Raw genomic sequence first — 20,747 nt, 5'->3', positions numbered from 1 at the left:
TCAAACTCACCAATACTTGAAGTCGAGGACAGTGTATAGAAAGCTGGATTAATGTGCTATCTGTGATCTAAAAAAACAAGTACATTTGTTGTAGGTAAAATTTTATCAATTTAGATGCAATTTACAAATTATACTCTATGCAACTATATTTCTAGTTCAGGTACCATTGAGTAACAGGCTCTTAGGATTGAAGTCCCACAAGCTACTCCCGTTGGTAAGAAAACAGAGATGATGCTCAATCACCCCCAGGACTAACCTTCAGCTTTATTCAAAATTCAGTAGAAGCACAAGTCAGAGTATGTGGGCCACGAAGAAACTAACATCAAAGCACCCTTAAAATTTTAGGTATCTGGGGACCCACAAGGTATACCACCACATAGGACAACTGGAGTCACTTTTGTAACCTTGGTGGCGTATGAAAGGAACAGGAGGACACTGGTCTTTCAGAATGATCTTTGTTACGCACTCCTCTCCAACCTTTACTTCTTACACACGGCTTGAGAGGCTCTGAAGACAGGCGAGTGTAGAGGGCAGACTACTGACTCAGGGGGACTCACACTAGAAAGACCACAGAGCGCACCAGGGCGCGAGCAACAAGTGAAGAGATGGGCAGGTAACAAGTTAACAGCAAATAGGAGCTGCTACGCAGTGTCCAGCCAATGGTTCTCTTCTGCAAACACCACTCCCTGGCGAGCCTGGAAGACACCCGAGTGGAAGACAGGGCCACCGCCAGGTGCTTGGACGCTCTACACTGCGAGGCTTGCGCATTCTGCAACATGCATGGTGTTTCTGTCACAAACTCGCTGTCAATGAAACAGTCTTACCTGAACACACTCCTCCAGGTCCATCTTCTCAAGCTCATGGCAATTCTACGAAGGGCAATGCCACAGAGTTCAGTACAAACTTCCAAAACACTGGTAAATTACAGAAGCAAACAAAACCCCCAAAAAACAAAACCCCTGAGAGACTGCATTAAACACACTTGATCAAGTCATGATGTTTCAGAATTGCTGTTAGCCCAGTGCTCCTTTCTATGAGACTTTTTGGTTTTTGAAATAGGATCTTGCTCTGTGGCCCAGGCTGTCTTCACACCCATAATCCACCTGCCTCAGCTTCCCAAGGGCTGAGAATGATTATGTCATCCCTGGGATTTAGTCAGACATTTAAAAAGGCTTTGGTTGCTATAATGATTCTCAGTTATTTCACACTTACACATTGAACATTCTATAAATCCAAAGGAGGAATTTTGCTAAAAATTAATTTTAGGATAAATCAAAGATCTTTTAACTGGAAAATAATTCAATGAAAATTGTGGTTTTGGAACAGAGAATGTTTTATTCCTTCTTTTAGTTGGGTATGCCGGCCTTCACCTTATTAGTCCTTCATGGATCAGCCTGAAAGTAAATTATATTCCCTTTATATTCTTTAATACTTGCCAGAGTCAATATAATTTAAAATGTTGTTACTGAGCCAGGCTGATCTCTGAGTTTGAAGCCAGCTTGATCTACAGATGAAGTTTAGGACAACCAGGGCTACACAGAGAAACCCTGTCTCAAAAAAAGGAAAGAAAATGCTGTTATTCTACAGTGATTTATATAAACCACTGGAAGTATTAAAAACATCTAGAAATATCAAAGTCTGTTATGGCTGGTACATTATTATTTTTTTAAGTAAACTGCTTTGTTTTATTTTTTAAGATTTATTTTATGAATATGAACGCTCTGATTTCGCACACACCAGAAGAGGAAATCAGATTCCATTACAGATGGTCGTGAGCCACCACGTAGGTGCTGGGAATTGAACTCAGGACCTCTGGAAGAGCAGTCAGTGCTCTTAACCGCTAAGCCATCTCTCCAGCCCATTATTAGCAGGCCTGCATCTCTCTGAACATTTCTTTTGCTCAGTCACATACCAAATACTTGTTTTGAGATAAGGTTTCTCTGCGTAGTCTTGGCTGTCCTGGACTCACTTTGCAGACCAACCTGGCTCTGAACTCACAGAGATTCACTTGTCTCTGTCTCCCAAGTGCTGGGATTACAAGTGTAAGCCACTGTATCCAGCTTGGTGTAATTCGCTATCTTAATGAAACTGTGGGGAACTCAAACCTCCCCAAGGAGTAAGTACCACACTCACCGGCCAATGTCTGCACTTCCAAAGCTGCCTGCTGCTTCTGCAGGCACCAGGTCAGGAGGCTCAGCTGGCCACAGGTCTCCCTGTCTCACACCTTTTCTTTTTTTCCTATGCTAAGTTTCTCTTTTTGCTGCTTCCTCTGAAATACGCTGGGCACACCCCCAGCCCCACAAAAACAACCTATGAAAATCAACTAAGGAACCTAGTGAAGCACTTACCCTGGCCAGGGTAGTGAAGCCCACATCTGTTAACTGGGAACATCTGGCCACTTCTAATATTCTGTTAAAAGAACAAAGTGAAAAGCAAGTTAGGTTCTTGGTTCCTGAACCTGGTTTTATTAAAACAGCAATAATTCCAGAAAGAAACCTTTTATTCCCTATCAGCTCATAATATGGAGCGGCATTAATAACTACACAAGTTTGTACACAGATCTTGCTGTTTGTTTTCACATAGTTATCATAAAGTGGTCTGTCAATACCACATTTCAGGGTGATGCAATCAAAGAATATAGAGGAATTGTAGTCAATGCTAAATTGCATTAAAAGCCTTCTTGATGGCATACTGCTTACCCACAGAGGGTAGCCTGCTCCTAGAAAACAAAGGAAATGGAGATAAATACTGGGTTTCAAATGCTGCTGAAGTAACTGTTTTCCTTCTCTCATGTGGGTCTGTGCAGAAGAGGAGTGCTGGAGTACAGGACTGTCTCAATACGAAACCCTATGCTGGAAGATGCCTGTCGCTTCCCACGGCTCTTGGGGCATGCGAAGGAAGCCAGGATGGCAATCATTCTACTATTCAGCAACTGCCAACCTCTGACCTCATACCACCCACCGGACTGGGAGACCAAAAGTTGCTGTCTGTGTACAATCTAGGGCTGTGCTATATATGATGGCACCAAAGATTATTTCCTTAAAATCCTTACAACCAGAGTTAAAAAGTAAAGTCAAAACACAATAAGTAGGGGGCTGGAGAAATGGCTCTTCCAAAGGACCCAGGTTCAATTCTCAGCACCCACATGGCAGCTCACAACTGTCTATAACTTCAGTTCTAGGGATTCTAATACCTTTGTACCAATACACAGAAAATAAAATTAAATAAATTCTTTAAAAAAAAACAATAAATCATAATCAAATATCCAGAAATTAAGGCCACAGGGAGAACATGGTCTGACAAGACAGCCTCTGACCACCAAAGCTGAGCCTTGACAGTCTCACAATAGAAGGAGCACACAGGAATCGCAGCTGGAGCCCTGGCTTTAAAGGGAGCGCTAACACAGACTGACTGTCTCCTGGAGATCTGATCACTTCTTTGCTCCCCGAGAACTCTCTCTGGGCTGACGGCTTTCTGGTGAAGAACCTCCACACTTTCAGCCACTGTGGTCAGCCCATACTAACAAACGGTCTTTAGAGCTGCTGCTTTGCAGTTGGTATTCTGTGCAAGAGAGTGCCAGGGTGCCTGTCTCAGAACTCTTGCTCACGCACTTACTGGCCGTGGGACTTGGAGCAGGTCACCTCACCCCCTTGGACCTCGGCTTTCTCTTTTATGAAATGAAGACAGAAATGGTGCTTTATGGTAAAAAACAGTATTTGTAAAGCACCTAAAACAATTCCTGTCATTGTAAGTCACATGGGGATAGTCCACACTCACTATAAAACAGCATTACACAGCCTCTTCCCAAGTATCACTAGGCTTTGATACTACGTGCACGCTAACAGGAAATTCTGCGGGAACGTCCAGACACTCCCATAGTCAAGCAGCAAAGGCCTACGGAGTAACAAAATGTTCTTCAAGACGATGAACATGGTTGACCAGGGTGGCACATGCCTTTAATCCCGGCACTCCGGAGGCATGGGCAGGTAAATCTCTGAGAGTGAGGCCAGCCTGGTCTACAGACTGAGTTCCAGGACAGGCCGGGCTACATAGAGACCCTGCCTCAAAACAAACAAACAAACAAACAAACAGCCAGCAAGAAACATAAGATGTTCTGCAGAACTAAGTTAAAAAAAACTTCTCTTCTGTAGATTACAATGGCATAATTGACCTCAGGATGAGATTTTAAAAAGTGGAGAAAGGAATTTTAAGAAAGTATTTTTTTCTACTATGACTAGTAAGATCTCTAAGATTTATTTATTTATTACATATACAATGTTCAGTCTGCATGTGTGCCTGCAGGCCAGAAGATGGCACCAGATCTCATTAGAGATGGTTGCTGGGAACTGAACTCCGAACCTTTGAAAGAGCAGTCGCTGCTCTTAACCTCCCCACCTCTCCAGTCCTGTAAGATCTCTTCTTACTCATGTCAGTTTATAGGTTGTCACAGTACAAAGTAGGTAGTCAGCTAGAAGGGCGGTGGAGCTGCAGTTGAGCTTAAAGTCTCAAAAATTCCAAGGATAAACACGGATGACAGCTTCTTCTCCCCGTGATTTTTTTTTTTTTTTGAGCTAAATAAACAATGCTTACCTAAGCCGAGGGCAGTTCTGACCTAGAGCGTTCAGGATGGCATCTGTGATGTTGGAGCACCCAGAGGCACAGAGGGACTGCAACTTATGACACCCTCTGCAAATAGTGATGAGACCTTCATCTGTGATTTGCTGAAACAGACACAACATTGGGAAAAACCAACATGCATTACTTACAGAAAAACAACACAGACCATTTCTGGGAAGCAGCAGGACTAAGAGCCAGGGCCCGAGCATCCACCGAACACCCGAAGCCCAAGCTCCCTCTCCTCCTCCTGCCCACTCAGGCTGCAGCTGTGCTCACTTTTCTCTCTGGAGGGGAAAAGTTACACTGGGATCTTCCGAACCTAACTGTGCTGAGAACAGCATGGGGCATGTCATGGTCAGGGCGCAATAAAAGTGTTAAAACCTAGAAAATGAATAAGAACAGTTTTTTTTCTTTTTTCTTTTTCTTGAGAAAGGGTTTCTCTGTGTAGCCCCGGCAGCCCTGGAGCTCGCTCTGTAGACCAGGCTGACCACAAGCTCACAGAGATCTGCCTGCCTCTGCCTCCTGAGTGCCACTATGCTCAGCGAGGACAGTGGTCTTTTGACAGGATACATATATTTACAAGCAGAGTCGGGGATTTAGTAGAAAACAAACCGTGGTAATATACTCCTACCACAGCGTGTTTATTTATAGTGTCACAATCTACCTAACTGAACAGATGCGTCTAACTCACATATAAATCAGTATTTTAAATAATTCTGAAAATTTAAAAATGTTACAATTAAATAAAACGTGAGAGTTGGGTGTGTGGGCATACACCAGTATCCAAACACTAGGAGAGAGGCAAGAGGATCTTATTACGTTCAAGGCCGTCCTAGGCCACCTAATCAGACCATGAGGGATGGAGAAACAGCGTGTGGGTCTTAGTATGCCACTAAGGCTTGCTTTGAACTCATGGTAATTCCTCTGCTTCAGGCTTTCCAACGCCAGGACCGCAGGGTCAGTTTTGTCATTATGCCTGTTTCAAACAGGGTTTCACTATGTAGTCTTATCTGGTCTAGAACCTGCTACATAGCAGAGGCTGGCCTTCAATTCATGATCCTCTTGCCAATCAGCATTGGGGTTCAGTCTGGGGATTATAGGTGTGTGTCACTACGCCTGTAAGCCAGTTTTTGATGAAACTTTTATAAAAATGTTACCAGAAGGAATTACTATTACAGAAGCACTATGGGAAGGGATGCTTACTAGGCAAGTTTGCAAGTTCAAAGTCACCAGCTCAGGGCAGTGTGCACCTATGTACTTGAGAGCTTCATCTTCTAGCTGCAAAATTTAAAAAACAAGAGATTACTGATGTTGTTTCAAAGGAGAAAGACTGCACACATTCATCAATACAGTCTCAGTATAGCTAAGCAAGTTGCAAAGGAACAAAAAACAGGAACAAAGACCATGCCTCATTCCTAGCAGTAGCAGTCACCTGGACTTCTAGAAGCCAGTTCTTGCCATACCAAATTTTTATTAATATCAAATGTAGAAAGGCTAACGTTAGGATGTGAAAGGGTCTAACTATAGTCCTGATTATCCTGGACTCCCTATGTAGACCAGGTTGGCCTTGATCTTCACTCCTGAGTGTTGGGGTTACAGGCTTGTGTCATGTTTGGATATGTATTTTATTTCTAACAAATTCTTCACGATATGTTGTGGAAATATTACAAAGGCAAAGCAGTTCTTACACTTCTACAGCCCATATACAGTTTCTGTTTTCTTTTTAAACAAGCTCCTGGGAGGAGGCGCTGAAAATGTAATTCCCCGTGCCTATCTGCTATTGTGGCAAACGTACAGCACTGGGGACAGATGGTAAGAAACTGATCACCGTGATGCATTCCAATCAATATTTTCCAGCATTCCACAAATAACCAAAAGCTCAAGCTGTTGTTTTAAGGCAACCACACATACAAAGTTCTGTTTCAAACAAAGGAACTCTTCTCACCATGATAAAACAGCGTGAGCATTTTTAGTGCCGTAGTTTATCTTTAGCAATCACTAATAAAATGTCAGTCACATCTGACTGCATCCATTCTCTGATCATTTCTTTCTAATGCTATTTAATTAGTTTATTTTTTTTTTACCAGAGAAATTGAGTTCTATTTATTTTTATTATTCCCCTTTTTTTCCCCTTGAGACAGAGTCTTATGATATACCCTAGGCTGGTTTTGAACTCACAAGGAACCTCCTGTTTCAGCCTAAATACTAGGATTACAGAGATGTACCTCCATGCCCGGGTTTGCGACCTTTTTAATGAAAAGAAGTGTTAACTTGTGAGATTACAGCATGAGGTAAACTGAACCCTTTAAAATGCAGTTGCTGTATACTTGGCACGTCTATGAACAACTCCAGCTGGTTGCACAAGTGTAAATTGCCAAGATTGCCTTTTCTGCCTATCCGGCTCAAAGTAACAAGGAATAAAGAAACTTTCTTTTCAGTACAGATAAACTGCACTCTCTCAGACACTTTGTCCCCCTTTCCCTCCACTTTCTCCCTCATTTACATTTTGATCAAATATTAATGCTTCCCATTCTTCAATTCTAAGAGAAACATCAGAACTTTTGGAAGCTCGTGTCTTCAGTTAGCAGTGTCTCCAACTCCCACTTTGCTCATGACAAACATCCTGGGAATACCTACAAAGAGCTCATAGTTCCTCTAGCTTTCACAAGCACTACACGGAGTATTACCTGAGTGCAGCCTTTTAAGAACAAGGCCTTGAGACCCCCACAGCCTCGCACTAGTGCTTGAATGCCATCCTTGGTCACTTGGTCACACCAGGAAATGTTCAACTGCTCCAACAGTGGACACCCCTCACTTAGGATAAAACAAAACGAGACAAGCGTATCACTACCTCCAATCCTAAAGGCGCCACAGCCTCATTTTTGTGGTGGTCATACAGGAGTGAACCACCAGGCAGGGTATTTTAAATCCAGTTTACCCAACAAGCACAGAGCACATAATTGTTTTTCAGATACGGATTGGAAATGGCAATTAAATGACCAAATTAAATGATGCAAATTAGATTAAATTCAGTTTGAATTTACAGAGTAACAGATTCAGATTCAAGCTCAGACTTTCCATCAGGAAATTTTAATAATATCATGGTACTATCATACATTCAATCTTTTATTTAAAAAAAAAAAATCACAATCTGTCTAGTTCCTTATCTGGGACATTTCCAGAGTACTGTTACTGCAAGCCCAAGTAAGGACAGATCGTGTTCAAGTCTCTATACTAGCTTCACCTTTGAGTCTTTCTGCTCTGATTAGTTCAGTGCTACCTGGCTTTCCTGCTGTCTAACCCTGTCAACACTGCTCCAGTGGTTTTCAGTATCCTGCCTGTAGAAAAGTCCCTAACTAAAGCCTAGATTTAGGTTTAAGCTCATCTCCAACATAAATAATCTGACTCCAGCGAAGGTAAGAGGCTTCTCTGAACCTCTCAGTCCAAGATGAGCCACATTCGTCCCAGGTTCACCCAAATGGAGACACTCAGCTCTATTACCAGCTAGCACAGCAATGCAGCGTATGCTTACAAGTGTTTTCCACCATCTACATCTCACGGCTGTTCCAGTAGTACCCAGAGCCTTACAGACATTTAGATTTTTTAAAAGTTGTAAATGCTTGTCCCATCTACTGCTTAAAGACTTGAATAAATGAGAATTGTGTGAAAGTATCTTATAAATGTTAAGTGTTACCGTATCAATGGCCTTATAAGACAAGCAGTTCAGATAGACAGATACAGTGTGTACTCACAATGAAGTTCCAGAAGGAGCCATGTTTCACATCACTTACACGAACTCTTTTTCCCTCTGAGATAGGGTCTTGATAAGCAGCCCTGGCTTAATACTCCACAGCCCAGGCTGGGCCTGAGCTTACAACACAGTTCTTGTCTCCGTCTCCCTTAATGCTGGGATTACTATGTATCACCATAATATTAAGAATTAAACTAGTAGCTTAGTTCTTAATGTATGTAAGCAGGACCAACACACAGTGGCCTAATTATTCAGGAAAGTCTAGTTAAAAAGTAGACTTCCAAAGGCAGTGAGTATTTCACTCTTTTAAAATACATTTTTATTTGGTAACTGAAGGCAGGAGTTTATCAAGTTCAAGGTCATCCACATCTAAAAATTGAGTTCAAGGCCAGCTGGAATATATGACATGCTATCGTAATTTTTTCTTTTCTTAAATCGGGCCTGGCAGCACTCTATAATCCCAGCTACTTGAAAGGCTGAGACAGGAGGATCATAAATTCAAAGCCTTCCTGGACTATAGAGTAAGTTCAAGGCCAGCTGGTCTACACTATCTAAAAAGTAAAAGACAAAAACCAATCATCCAAAAAAAACCCCACAAAAACAAAAAACCAAAAAACAAAAAAACCCACAAAAAAACAAAACAACAACAACAAAAAAACCAAAACCAAAACCAAAAAAACCCAGAGACCCCTGAAGGCAGAGACAGGTGTATCTCTGAGTTCAAGGTCAGCTTTGTCTACACAGTGAGTTCAGAGTGAGACCCTGTCTTTTAAACAAATAAAATGAGAAAGGGGAGAAAAAGCGAAGCTGGGCATTAATTTTGGTGACATCACTTGCTCAGCATGTGAGCAGCCGAAGAGTCAGGTATGGAGAAAATAAAAACCCTTCTACAAAGTACTGTCTCTCCTCTGGACTCTGCTCACTATCAAGTCCAGGCTGGCCTTGAACTAATGATCCTTTTGCCCTAGGCTTCCAAGGGCTGGGATTATTGGTGTGAGCAACCTCTAGCTTTAATGAGCTTAAATGTGAGAACACTGAGACAAAGGACAACATGTTAGGTTAAAGCACATGAAGGTATCCAACCCAAAACGGCTGGAAACAGGCACAATTTTCTGCAGTGCAGGCTGACGGTAAGGTACTGATGTAGTCCTGGTAACAGCACTACACAATTACAAAGAAAAGCTCTTAGGGCCGTGTTCAGATAACCTGGTCCAGACTCCATTTTAACCACTAAGCTGTAACAACATACGGCATCTTCTTTTCTTTTTAAAAAAGCAATCTTTTATCTGACCATTGAAGGATAACCCATACCACTGTGTTCAAAATACTAGTTTTCTCTGGACACTTCACATTGATGGAGCCTGTTGATTTTAATGTGAACAGGGACAAGGAAAGGTCCTGCTGGGAACGATAGGATACAACCTTAAGACATCGCTGTCTTCAATTCTACCTGTATTATCAGTTATTGTTTTCAGGGTATGTATTCACAGGCATACTATTATAAGAAGTTTACCTCAGTGCTTTGAGAGACATGTTTGTTATTGATGTACAGGAAGCCAAGTCAAGGTGCCTGAGTTTGGAGCAGAACTTGCTAAGGCTAGTACAGGTACTGCAAAGAGAGAGAAGAAATAATGAACACACATTTACAACAAGAACATATCTAGGCACTGAGATGGCTCGGCAGAGAGAAGCCCCTATGGCCCACGGAAGCCCTTCTCAAAAGCTGTCTTCTGATCTCACGTGTGCTGTAGCAATCGTGGGCTGTATCCCAGACACATTAAAATAAAATTTAAGTAAGGCACTTGATGATATAGATGGAAGCCAACAACCTGCATATATATCTCAAGTGCCTACTGAATCATACACCTCAATAAACACACGTGTATATCAGAACTGTCAAATTCTCATAGCATACAAAGGCAGTTATAAACCCTAGTATCTCACTGAAAAGGCAGCTAGCAATCATTTACAAAGCAAAAGAAAAGCTGTGCTGTGTATAATCTGCACCAAGATGATGGTCTTCGATTTACATTCGGAAACACTGTGAGCTGGGGACAGGACGCTAAGTGCGTGAGTGATGCTAAGAGGTCTATGTTTGCTCCACAAACCCCAAAACTTTACTTCTGTTTTTCACTCAACCTTTTATTCAGGAAAACTCTTTGCAGAGCAGCAATGAAAGACCTGGACTTTGGCAGGATATACAAAGGAAGGATTGGGACTGCGAGGCAACCAAAGACATGATAGCATTCCTGCACTGTCTTCTGACCTTTGTGTGTGTGGTTCTGGGGACCAAGCCCAGATCTTACATAGGCTAGACAACCCCTCACTGTGGGGGTGTTCCCTATCCCCTAAATGACTGTATCTGATTTGAAAATCTCACTTATCATTATGTGCACATATGATGTAGGTGAGTGCGCACACATGTGTCAGCGCGCACCCTGCAGCCCGGATGTACAGGTTAGAGGACAACTTTCATTAGTTGGTTTTCTCATGGTTTCTGGAGTTCAAGCTCAAGTCATCAGGCCTGCACAGCCATGCTGAGCCCATGAATTTTGTAAAAATATAATCTCAGGACTGAAGAAATGACTCAGCAGTTGAAAGCACTGCCTGTTCTTCTAGAGCACCTGGGTTCAATTCCCAGCACCCACTAACAAAAGTCTGTAATACCAGTTCCAGGGGATCTGATGCCTCCTTCTGGCTTCCACTGGCACCAGGCTTGTGGTACACAGCCATACACACAAGCAAAACACCCATAAAAATAAATACAGGCTAACGATTGTCTTTATAGTAAGACTAGCTTGGAACTGGATCAGATGCTTGCATCTTCTTCTGCTTGTCTTTTGAGACAGTGTTTCTCGACATAGCCCTGGCTGTCCTAGAACTGACCTGTAGACCAGGCTAGCCTCAAACTTAAGAGATCCACTTGCCTGTGCCTTCCAAGCGCTGGGATTAAAGCTTGCATCTTTTAAAAGACACAATTTTCATAGAGCTCTAGTTGGTTCAACACACCCTGGCCTCAGCACAAGTTTCTTTTTGTGGAAAAACATGCTGTTTGCCCACTGTATCCAGTTTCCTGACATGATGCTGCTTTCCCCGGGCATACAGAGAATCCTTGTCCTGATACCGTGCCCCTTCGTGGGGCTGGTGCCTGCCATATTTCTTACAGAGCGTCATGTGGGTTTTAGGAAATGTCACCATGTCTGCAGGTGCACTATCAGCACAGAAAGAAAGAGGATGGGCCAGAATTGGGAACACAGAGAAAATTCTTTCTGAGGCAAGGTCTTATTCTGTAGCCCAGGTTAGCCTTGAACTAATATAATTCTCCTGTCTCGGTCTTCAAGCCCATGCACCACAATAGTGCTGAGAACTTCTTAGAATCAAAGTTCCAGTATTCTTATTCTGTTCTCCTGCTTTGTTACTTGTTTGCTTTGAGACAGTCTTAGACTGGAAGTCCAGCTCCCGAGTCAGCATCCCTTGCAGGGATCATGTCATGCTCAGCACCAGGCTCAACTGGGGAGCTTACCCAGGGGACTAGGCCAGCAGGCCACCAAGTTCCAGGGATCTGTCCCTTCTCCCACAGGGCTGGGTTAAAAGTGCCTGCCACCAAGCCTAGCTTTTTAGTGTGGGTTCTGAGAAACTGAGCTCAGGTGTCGGTACTTAGTGTACTGACTAAGCTAGCTCCCTGTTTTATTTTTTTCCTAGAGACAGCAGGGTCTCATGTAGCACAGGCTGGCCTCAAACTCACTACATAACCAAGGATGGTCTTGATTTCCTGAGTGCCAAGAATACAAGCATGCTTCGTAATTACTGGCTTGGAACTTTTCTTAAATTTCATTTTTGCATTGTATTACTAACATACAGAAACAGAATTTTTTTTTTTTTAAGGTTGATCTTCCATTCAGAGAATTACTATGTAGTTTTGTTTTTTTTTTTAGGCAGGGGCTCACTACATAGTCATGGCTAACCTGGAACTCATTATGTAGACCAGGCTAGCCTCAAACTCAAGAGATTTGCTTGTTTCTGTCTCCTGAGTGCTAGGACTAGTGGTGTGCGCCACCACGTCCTGCCAAAGATGATATTATTATTATTTTGTGTGCAATTACTGAGTGCGGGCACAAATGTACTCCAGCATGCAGTTTTGAGATAGTGCTTCTTTGTGCTGCCCTGGCTGTCCCGAACTCCCTCTGTAGAACTCCTGATCCAATTTTTATCTTTGGCTCTCCAAGTGCTAGGATTGCAGGTGTAGACAAACACCTCTGAATTGGCTTATAACTTTGTTTTTAAATTAAAACAATTGTTTTTGTGTATGTGTGAGAGAGACACACACACAAGAGACAGAGAGACAGAAGAAACAGGCACGCAGGCAGACAAAAGCAGAAAGTTATTTGCACCTAAGTACAGGAGCTTGGAAGCCAGAGGCATCAGATTTCGTGGCGCTGACGTGGTGGTGCTGGAGGTGAACCAAGCCCCCAGCAGCACTTTCTTCCCTGCTGAGCCTTCTTCAGCCCAAGTTTATGATTCTATATGAACAGATTTGTAGGACTATTCACTGCAAATAAAGTTTTACTTCCCTGTTTGTTTGCTTATTTATGTTCCATCTGTCCAAAATGTATTGAAACAAAACAAAACCCCTCAACACTTACTGCAACTGGCTAGAAGCTCCAATGCCATGTGACAAGCAGCAGTGATGAAAGCGCAGACCCTGGTTTACTACCTGAAGCACTCTTCCTGCCCTACTCCCAGCCCTGCCCCCGAAGTAGCACAGTTTTTGCTCTTAACCTTAAGAAGGAAAGAAGTCTTTCACCACCCAGTAAAATGTGACAGGCTAGTACGTGCCTACTTAGCAGAAACACAACAGCACAGTCTTCTTTCCTTTCATAGCCTGGGGATTAAACTAAGGGCCAAACACGTGACAGGCCAGTGCGCTAACACTGACTTATGTCTCTGTAGGTCTAGATATTTTTTATGTGTGTGACAAGGTACCTGTGAGTTACCCACGCTAAGCCTGAGCTCACTCTATAGCTTAAGTAAAACCTGAACTTTCCATTCTCCTGTCTCAGCCTCCTGTGAGTTATGTGGACTCCCTCTTCAGGCATGGCAAGATTTTTACGCATGCATCAAACTGGGAAAATTTCCTAAAATTATTCAACTTAAAATAGTATTTATCTCAATTTTGGGTCAGTAATTCAGGTATTTTAGCAGGATGCCTCCTTGGAGTCTCCTAAGACTGCCCATAAACTAAGAATGGCTTTCTCTCCCCCCCCCCCCCCCCGTCCCCCAAACAGGGTCTCTCTGGCTGTCTTGGAACTCACTACCTAGACCAGGCTGGCCTCTAACTTTTCCTACCTCTTCCTACGTGCTGAGATTAAGGTGTGTACTAATGAAGATCCTTTTCTGATATATGAAAACTGTATTTAGTTGGTATCTTTTTTATTTTGTTCCTCTTTGAGATGGACTCATAGACTCCTATAAGCTGGGCAACACTGTAGCCCAGCTGGCCTCAAACTCCAGGCAATAGTCATGCCTCAGCTTCCTAAATGCAGAGACTATAGGTATGAATCATCATGCCTGGCTATCTTATTTCCAATCAGCTCAAAAGATTAAAAAAAAAAAAAAAAAAGTCTTTAACTTATTTAATTTTTAAGTTGCCCAGTCTCTTCTTAGATTTTCTTCTGTTGAAGACCTTTATTTAGTTCTCTAATAATAAAGAGAGAATACTCAGCTAATTGTTTCAGTCTTAATTTATGAGGCTTGTTTAGTCCCCTGCCTATGGTCTATTCTGGACTATGATCTAAGTGTTTAAATGTCACTTGATTTGCATTTCTACCAATGGATACTCTTGATACATACTTGTGTAGCTCATGCCTGACTGTAAGATTCTCAAAGACGAAGGACTGTTAACTTCTTTTATACTATCAGTGAGAGGCACAGTCATTTTCCTTTAATCGCATTAGCCATTTACATTTGTGGTTAAGATTTTAATCATTTTACAGAATTATCTATCATGTGGCTTTTGACTATCAGCCCTACAGTATATACATTAGCTGCAGGGTTTTTTTCCCCCCTGAGACAAGGTTTCTCTATGTAGCCCTGGCTGCTCTGGACTCATCTTTAGACCAGGCTGGCCTTGAACTCAGATTTGCCTGACTCTGCCTCCAGAGTGCTAGGATTAAAGGCATGTGCCACCACCACCCCGGCTCACTTCTTCCTTTTTAAGAATTTTCTTCTGAAACTGGGGGTGTAGCTCAGAAATACAGTACAAAGGCCTGGGCTCACCTCTAGCACCATAAGACAGAAAAAAAAATCATTCACAGAAGCAAGACAACAGTTCAGTGTTCTCAGTAACCTGCAGTCAAGGCTAGAGCAGGCCAGACTACGGATGGCGCATATCCTCTTAAACCCAATACTCACGCATCTGTCGTCTTTGTACATCCATTGAGGCTCAGTACTTCAATATTCCTACAGTTTTGTGCAAACGTCCTTTATGGAGGAAAAGAAAGTTAAAGTTTATAAATAACTTTGGCAAGATTTCAGATATAAAAACGCATAAAGTAATACTGGCCATGTTATGACATATAACGCCATAATGCATGTAATGCCATAATATGAAAAATACATATTTGGTTTTCAACCTGGTTTCCAGGACAGTGATTCCAAGACCTTTGTAATTTCCAGAGTAACAGGTGACAGGAGTATCACTTGTCCTCATATTTGGTCTTTGTAATATAACCTCCACAAAAACCGCTGAACAATGGGACCAGAGCTTCCAGGTTGGTGTGCTGGGAGGGTGGCATGCCAACTCCACAAGGACAGGGGCTCCTGTCCAGATACTTCTAAACCTTGCCTGTACAGCACTTGCTCTAGATAGTTACTCATGTGCTTTATACTGGCTGTTAACAGTAGGTACAGTTCTTTCCTGACCGTTTGGGGAAGGAACCATGGTAACGCCTGAGTGCATGGGTCGTCCACAGAAGTGCACAGCGATGTAGGAGCTGCAGGCACCACCTGAAGTACAGGGCTGGCTACTGGGACTGAGCTGGCAGCCTGCAGGGTCTGAGCTAACTTTGGACAGCTAGTGTCGGCAGTGAGTGGAAATACCCGGCCAGTATCTGAGAAATCAAAGAACTGGCTGTTGGGAGGAAGACAAACAAACTTAGCTATCTGTTGTGTGAGGTGTAGGCACAAAGCAGCCGGTGTGCCTAAAGAAATTAATTTCCTACAAACTGTTCTTTTTTTCTTATTCTTGGTTTTTCAGGACAGGGTTTCTCTGTGTAGCAGAGGCTGTCTGGATCTTACTCTGTAGAGCAGGCCAGCCATGAATTCACAGATCTGCCTGCCTCTGAGACTAAAGGCATGCACCACCACAGCCAGCTCCACTAACTGTTTTGTTTTAAAGCTGTAAACATTTTCTTTTAGTTCGCAGGAGGGTCTCACTGCTTAGCCCTGGTTGACCCTGAACTTGGAATACTGCCTTAACCTCTCAATTTCTGGGATCAAACACTATTTTTGTGTCAACAAAGCTGAAAATGAATTTATCTTTGAGTTAGCAAAAGTCTAAAAACCAACTTACTCAAGTCTGCAGAAAATACTTTACTATGGAGCATTTTGAAACCTCATCATTTTTCTATTGTACCTGCGATGTAGCCCAGGCTGACTCAGTGTCCTTCCTGAACTTGCTGCATAATAGGATTATCAGGGTATGTTCCCATGTCCCGGGCCCCACTTCCTACTGGATATTTTTGTTATAACCAATGCATATGCTTGCATTTTTAACAGCTCAGAAATTTAAAAGCTTCAGCTGAATGTGCTGATGCATCCCTGTGATCTCAGTGCTCAGGGAGGCAGATCTCTGTGAGTTCAAGGACAGCCTGGTCTACAAATGGAGTCCATGACAGCCAAGGGTTACACAAAGAAACCCTGTTTCAAAACAAAACCAAAAATAAAAAAGACCCACCACCACCACCACCAACAAAAGTATTTTAGTGTCTAGCCTTTTCTGAGTGATATGGCACTGCTTTGTTCTTTACGTCAACCTAAGAGATTAAAAGTTATTTTTTTTTCTTACCTTAATGCATTGTCTCCTACTCCGAGACACCCACGAAGACTTAACTTCCGTAAAAAGCCTCCACATCGTTTTGAAATATTTTCCACTACCCGGCCCTATAGAAACAGTTAAACAAAAGACAGCCTATGTTGCTTGTGAGAAGAATACATCCTCATTTTAAAAACAATTCATAAACAGAGAGAAAGACTTTTAAGTAAGAAAATTCTAAGAAAATTACAGCTTAATCTGAGACAGCCTTTCTGATTAATCCATCTACTAAAAACACTACTACAGTCTATATTCTTTCTTTAATTTGTAGGATAGCCTGTGTTTTAGGAATGGTACTGTCCAGTTCCTGTAAAACTCTTATGTCCATGTATAGGCTTCACCTGGATTAACCAGCTACGGAAGACGTAACCTTCCACATTTACTTTTGTGCCCTTTAAAAGAACTTACTATAATAATCCGCACATAGCAGGAACTCAATGAGTGCTTACCAGCTTGCTGAATAAACTTATGAGTAATGGTTTTTAAGTACATATTCTACGAGATGACAGAATTGTGGGGTAAATGCAGTATAGTATTAGCAAGGTTTTTAAACTTTTATTTTTAAGTGCATGGTTGCTCTTGCTGCATGCATGCCTGTGCGCTACATGTATGCAGAGCCTGGAGGCCAGAGCAGAAAGCCTGGTTTCTTTTTTTTTTTTTTTTGAAGCCTGGTTTCTTGAAACCGGAGTTACAGAGGTTTGTGAGTCGCCACATGGATGCTGGGAATCATACCCGGGTCCTCTGGAAGAGTAGCCAGTGCTCTCAACTGCTGAGCCATTTCTTTAGCTCTATTTTTGTTAATTTTGAGACAAATCTCCTGAATCCAAGGCTATGATTACTATGTAGCTGCGGATGACCTTGAACTTCCGTGTGTATGTGTGTGACGATGCGACAGTGGCAAGAGGCTGTGGTCGGGTGTTTCACTGTGCCTTCTCCCCGACCTCCTCCTCTTCCTTTTTTTAACACAGGGCTTCTCTCTGAACCTAGAGCTTCCACTACAGTGGACTGGTTGGCCAGCAAGCTTCTAGAATACATCTGCCTCCATCTGCCTCCCTCAGTTCTGCGGTTCCTGGGGTACCTCCACTCCTGACTTGTACATGGGTCTGGGATCTGAACTCAGGTCCTCATGCTTGTCTGGCGAGGACTTTATCAGTCCCTGACCTTGCACTTCCTTCTCCTGGGCTCGAGCTCTGTGCGGGGTTACAGGAGCGGGTGTGCCCAGATGCACATTTTCATTACACTTTTCTATTTAGAGAGAACCGGCTACACCAACAGATTAAATGAGGACAAGAACAGAACCCCCCCCAAGAAAATTGCTGCTCATTAGGAAAAACAATTTAGTAATTCTAGTTTTTCCATTCTTCATTTTCCATAAAATTATCTCCATTTTTGTTCCCCAAAGAATCAAAACACACACCAAAAATAAACACAAATACTATTCCAGCAAGTTTAAACCTACTTACTATACAATAAACAAATATAAAACAACCTACTTTACATGAGCAAACACAAATACTACAAAATAAAAGCTCTGGTCTCAGTTCAGGATTAATGTCATTAAAGAATTTAGTGTTATTTCAGGGAACTAATTCCACTTATCCTCAAAAACTAAAGGAAATCAGGGGTGGAGAGGCAGGCCAGTGGTGAGCGCGGCCTAGCGTGTGTAAGGCCCTAGGCTTGAGTCGTAGTTTCTGCTTCCCAAACCTGGAGAAGCACTTTGTTGTTGTGTTCATAATTTTGTTCTGAGCCAGGGTCTCACTGTGTAGCAAGGCTGGCCTCCAGCTCACATTGGTTTGCTTCATTCTACTGAGAGTAAAGGCCGGCGCCACCATGCCTAGCTAAGAAAATCTTCTCTGAGAACACTGGGTCTTCTATGAAGTTCAGCTGTACCAAAATTAGTAACTTCTTCAGTGGAAAATTTACATACGGCTTGCACGAATGCTGTAACTACTAATGAAATAAATGGGACCACACACCACATAATTATACCTCAATATCCCTCTGGAAATCAAACAGGTCAATTCGTTGCCAGTTACTGCCATCCAGAGCTAGGACATTCCAGGCCTATATTGAATAGAAAGAGGTAACAGAATGAACAGAGGTTGAAATGAAAACAGAAACAGTAATATTTAAATTCACAATTCAACCAACAAATACTTGAGGTTGGGCAAGAACGTCCTCAGTCCCCACCACCATCTCCAAGCAACCTGCTGCGTGGCGGTGCGGCACGGGGCGACGCCGCAGCAAGACTGGCGCAGCAAGACTGGCGCACTGTCTTCCTGACGGTGTCTTCCTAGTGTCAGTGCACTCACTCGGCTGTGACTCGTCATCAATCAATATTCTGTCCGACCTGACTCAGCGACAATTGTATTTTATTGTTTGTCTCACTGGGGATCAAGCCCGGGCCTTGTACATGCTAGGCAAGCATTCTACCACTGAGCTGCAGCCCGAGCTGTTCGTTTTAGGAAAGGTCTTACTGTGCAGGCAGGGTCGACCTCCAACTCTTGATCTCCTGCTTCAGCCTCAACAGTCCTAGGATGCCAGGACCAGGACCCAGTGGCAATTTTAAAACTGCAAACTTAAGACTGTTTAAGACGTCTCTTCAATAAACTGGAGGCAGCAAGAAAATTTGTTAAATTTTTCAACATTCAGGACTGGGTGAGTTCAGTAGGAGCTGATTTGCTGTGCATCATTTGGTATTTTAAAGCCCTTGAAAGTTCACCTAATTAAGTAATGAAAGTCACATGTTGTTCAATGTACAGTCTATTGCTTGTGTCTGAGACAAGGTAGTACTGTGTGGTCCTGTCGGTGTCCTCAAATCTAAGATGCTCAGGTGCCAGGATTAAAGGCATGAGCCACTGTATCCAGCTCTAGAGTGTTCTTTATCACAACAAAGTTAAAAAGCAATTTAATGAAGGCTATACTGATAGCCACTTCCCTGAAAAACAATGTTCTCTGAGACATGGTCTCGCTGCACAGCCCTCAGCCTCTGCCTCCCAAGGGTTGGGACTAAGGGCTTGGGTGGCCACGTCTCACTTTTCCCTAAAATTTCCAAAACCAAATTCTGGATATTCTGAGAAACCCCTGGGCAACTGTCATATGATCAGCAAGAAACATGTCAGGGTGTGAAGATGAGCAAGCAGTGACTCTAGTACGTGTCTCACGTGGTCAATGTTACTTTTCCCTTGTGGCTTCTGGTTTTCCTAGCGCTTTGTTTGTTTGTTTGCTTTTTGTCTTTTCTTTTTTTTTCTTTCTTTCTTTTTTTTTTAAATAGCCATGGGAAGTAACAAATAAAACTCTTACAAACCACATGGTTAAGAGATTCCTGGGCTAAATCTATCTTTGATTGTGTGCTAGTCCCTGCCAGGTTCTTCCCTGAGCAGGAAACACACTCAACTCAGCCTAAAATTAGAAACGACAGGTTCCTCCCTAGTGTCTGCATTAAAAAAACAAAACAAAAGAAAAAAACCCTCAAAGTTCTAGCAGGATGGCTCAGTGTCAGCCTGACCCAGCACACACCAGGCACTGTCTCCCTCCCAACACAATCCGTATTAACACAACAGAATACCAAGGCACCAACGCTCCAGATTAATGAGATCTGGCACAGTTCCCTCCCTTTCTTAAGGGAAAATTACAATTAAGGCTCACTTGTGAACAGCCCTGGATGACTTCAGTTTACATGGAGCCAGGGAGAAAAATGTGCTGGCTTGTAAGGATGCTTGCACTTAAAAGACCATACAGTTATTGGGACAAAAACAGCATAAAGAAACCACAACACTGCTGTTTCCAATATGGTGGATGTGCAAATAAGTGTAAAATGGAGAAATTACTTTAAAATTACTTTAGGATGGAGAAATTACTTTAAAATTACCATACATTTCTACACGAAGGTCTTCGGTTTTCTGAGGACAGTGGTAGGAGCAGTTACACTGGTGGCTTGAAAGTACACTTGGCCCACCCAACAAGGAAACTGTACTTTATGGGGTCTTCATGAGTACTGGTCTACCCCATAGCCTTCTCTTCCCCTCCTGTCATTTCTTAACTAAAGGCTAGACTACGTGGAGATAACGTGGGAATTAGATGCTCAAGAGCCTTTAGTACATCTTTGTGCTGATATAAAATGAACTATAAAAATAACAAAATATGATTTCCTTCATTAGTAGAGTTAATGCTTTCAACGTAAAGCACCCTTCTGCTTAGATCGTCCAAATGTTAGAAACACTACGTAAGACAGAAACCAGCCACGGAACGACATGGCACCAACGGGGTTCTCCGAGGGAAATAAGA

The 20,747-nt window shown here is 42.6% G+C and overlaps 1 protein-coding gene across 2 annotated transcripts in view; it reads right to left on the bottom strand.

Moving 5' to 3' along the window:
- Positions 1–20,747, bottom strand: part of Fbxl20 (F-box and leucine rich repeat protein 20) — a 69,662-nt gene that overhangs the window by 9,632 nt on the left and 39,283 nt on the right. For both annotated transcript variants that reach the window (XM_021646823.2, XM_060386813.1), the window contains exons 4-13: positions 18,450–18,524; positions 16,434–16,528; positions 14,780–14,848; positions 9,882–9,977; positions 7,305–7,431; positions 5,821–5,895; positions 4,591–4,721; positions 2,349–2,409; positions 825–869; positions 11–67 (exon numbers count right to left, since the gene is read on the bottom strand). In XM_021646823.2, coding sequence (XP_021502498.1) covers positions 11–67; positions 825–869; positions 2,349–2,409; positions 4,591–4,721; positions 5,821–5,895; positions 7,305–7,431; positions 9,882–9,977; positions 14,780–14,848; positions 16,434–16,528; positions 18,450–18,524 — 831 coding nt within the window. The remainder of the gene's footprint in view (positions 1–10; positions 68–824; positions 870–2,348; positions 2,410–4,590; positions 4,722–5,820; positions 5,896–7,304; positions 7,432–9,881; positions 9,978–14,779; positions 14,849–16,433; positions 16,529–18,449; positions 18,525–20,747) is intronic.

Source organism: Meriones unguiculatus, chromosome 7 (assembly GCF_030254825.1).
Source record: "Meriones unguiculatus strain TT.TT164.6M chromosome 7, Bangor_MerUng_6.1, whole genome shotgun sequence".
Taxonomy (NCBI): domain Eukaryota; kingdom Metazoa; phylum Chordata; class Mammalia; order Rodentia; family Muridae; genus Meriones; species Meriones unguiculatus.
Note: the sequence above shows the minus strand (reverse complement) of the source record. Positions and strands in the feature narration are given on the sequence as shown.